At 46.6% G+C, this 1,613-nt stretch overlaps 1 protein-coding gene across 1 annotated transcript in view; it reads left to right on the top strand.

Annotated features, from left to right (window-relative positions):
* ISL1 (ISL LIM homeobox 1) overlaps window positions 1-1,613 on the top strand; it is an 11,196-nt gene that overhangs the window by 4,792 nt on the left and 4,791 nt on the right. The window contains exon 3 of the mRNA XM_014964857.1: window positions 527-648. Within this exon, the coding sequence (XP_014820343.1) occupies window positions 527-648 (122 nt within the window). The remainder of the gene's footprint in view (window positions 1-526; window positions 649-1,613) is intronic.

The following is a 1,613-nucleotide window of genomic DNA, read 5'->3' as shown; positions in this document are numbered from 1 at the left end:
GAGGCCGGGGCAGCCCCGAACATTAGTCGGAGAGGGACGAGCCGCTGCAGGGAGCAGGGCTGCGACCAAGCACAGACCCTTCTGCCTCTGGAGCATGTGGAAAAGCTGCTCTGAGCGCTGGTGGAAACGGGGGCCGAAAAGAGATAGACTTCATAACTACAGGCGAGTTCTTAGGCTGTAATTTAAAACTGTCAACAAGTTAATCTTCGGCAACTGCCTTTTAAAGTGACTCTGCCTTCTTGAAACGTTTTACGTGATTTGATGAGAATTTCACCTTGAAACTCAGCATTGTAACTTCAGAGTCGCCCCACCTTACAACTTCATTCACACTTTTAGCTCTCCAGGCGTACATCAGATACTCTGAGACGCTTAGCTTTAGAAAGGGGCACGTTTCTGAGGCAAACTAGGCTGGACAATACAAGGTTGGCCGGCGTTATTGCTGTGCAAGTAACTGTAGCTCGAAAGCGTATTTACAAACAAAGCTATGTTTAAACGGGCTCGTTTCCCGCTTCTGAACTGCTTTCAGGTGACGTATCTATATATAGAGAGAAAGAACCCCGTAGCTGATCACGGCAGAATTCTAGAGAGGTTGTGCGTGCTCCCTGTGTGTGCTTGTGCACGTTTCCGAAAGGCATATTGTGTCGGCAGGTACAATACTGCTGCTATTTGAAGCCTTTGTATTGTCTGCATGGCATTTGCTGATGCGCTGTTATAATCAGAAAAGTTGGAACCCGACTGTGCAAAAGCAAGCACTTCTGAAAGCTAGCTAGCCAGAGCCTTAGGAGGAAAAAAAAAAAAAAAAAAAAAAAAGCAGAGTTTTTATTTTTCCCTTGACTGGGTCAAATTACATCTAGATAGCTACGGCTACACAATACACAGAAGAACAGCAGAATCATCACACGAATACTTTTAGCTCTTGATGTGACGCTACCCGTAGGTTTGCATTTCTTGGCAGTTTCCACGAGTGACTAGGCTTGTTCCCCTTTCAAAGAATTAGCGAAACATCTGTATTTTAACGTATTCATCAGAAGTCGACATAAATTCACCCATCACCTCTGCTTTCTAAGGTAGAGCCCCGTCTTCCGAGCTCTGGGATAAGGGGTTCTCCCGGGATTTTCCTCTACGGTCATGGTGCAGCGGATTTGGCTTGTTTTGCTTTGGTTTGGAAGCATCAAACTGCCGGGAGCTGTTGCACGTTATCGCGGCCTCTGGCTATACTGAGCTACATTCAGTATACAAGAAGCAGACCCGAATTATGATTAATTTAAGCAGCGTTCTTTCATTAATTTTCGGGCCAAAAATCTGTTTTGATGATTTGTCAGGAAATAAATACATAAAACCCTCCCTTCCCTTCTTAGCGCACGCACACCTTAGCGAACTCGCCCTCCCCTGTCAAGTCTTACACAGGTTCAAGCTTCTGTCATTAAGTGGTTTGTGTGTGGGGGGGGGGTGTGGGGTGGTTTGTTTTTGCAAATTAATTATCTGCGGAGTCAGAAATGTCAGTTATGTCACTCCAGCAGCGCATAAAGCAGAGGAGGCTGCAGGAGCTCCGATAGATCTGACTGCTTGAATGGCCTTTGAAAGAGGGTTCATCACCCCCCGCCCCCGCCCCC

Source organism: Calidris pugnax, unplaced genomic scaffold, assembly GCF_001431845.1.
Source record: "Calidris pugnax isolate Ruff unplaced genomic scaffold, ASM143184v1 scaffold273, whole genome shotgun sequence".
NCBI lineage: Eukaryota > Metazoa > Chordata > Aves > Charadriiformes > Scolopacidae > Calidris > Calidris pugnax.
Note: the sequence above shows the minus strand (reverse complement) of the source record. Positions and strands in the feature narration are given on the sequence as shown.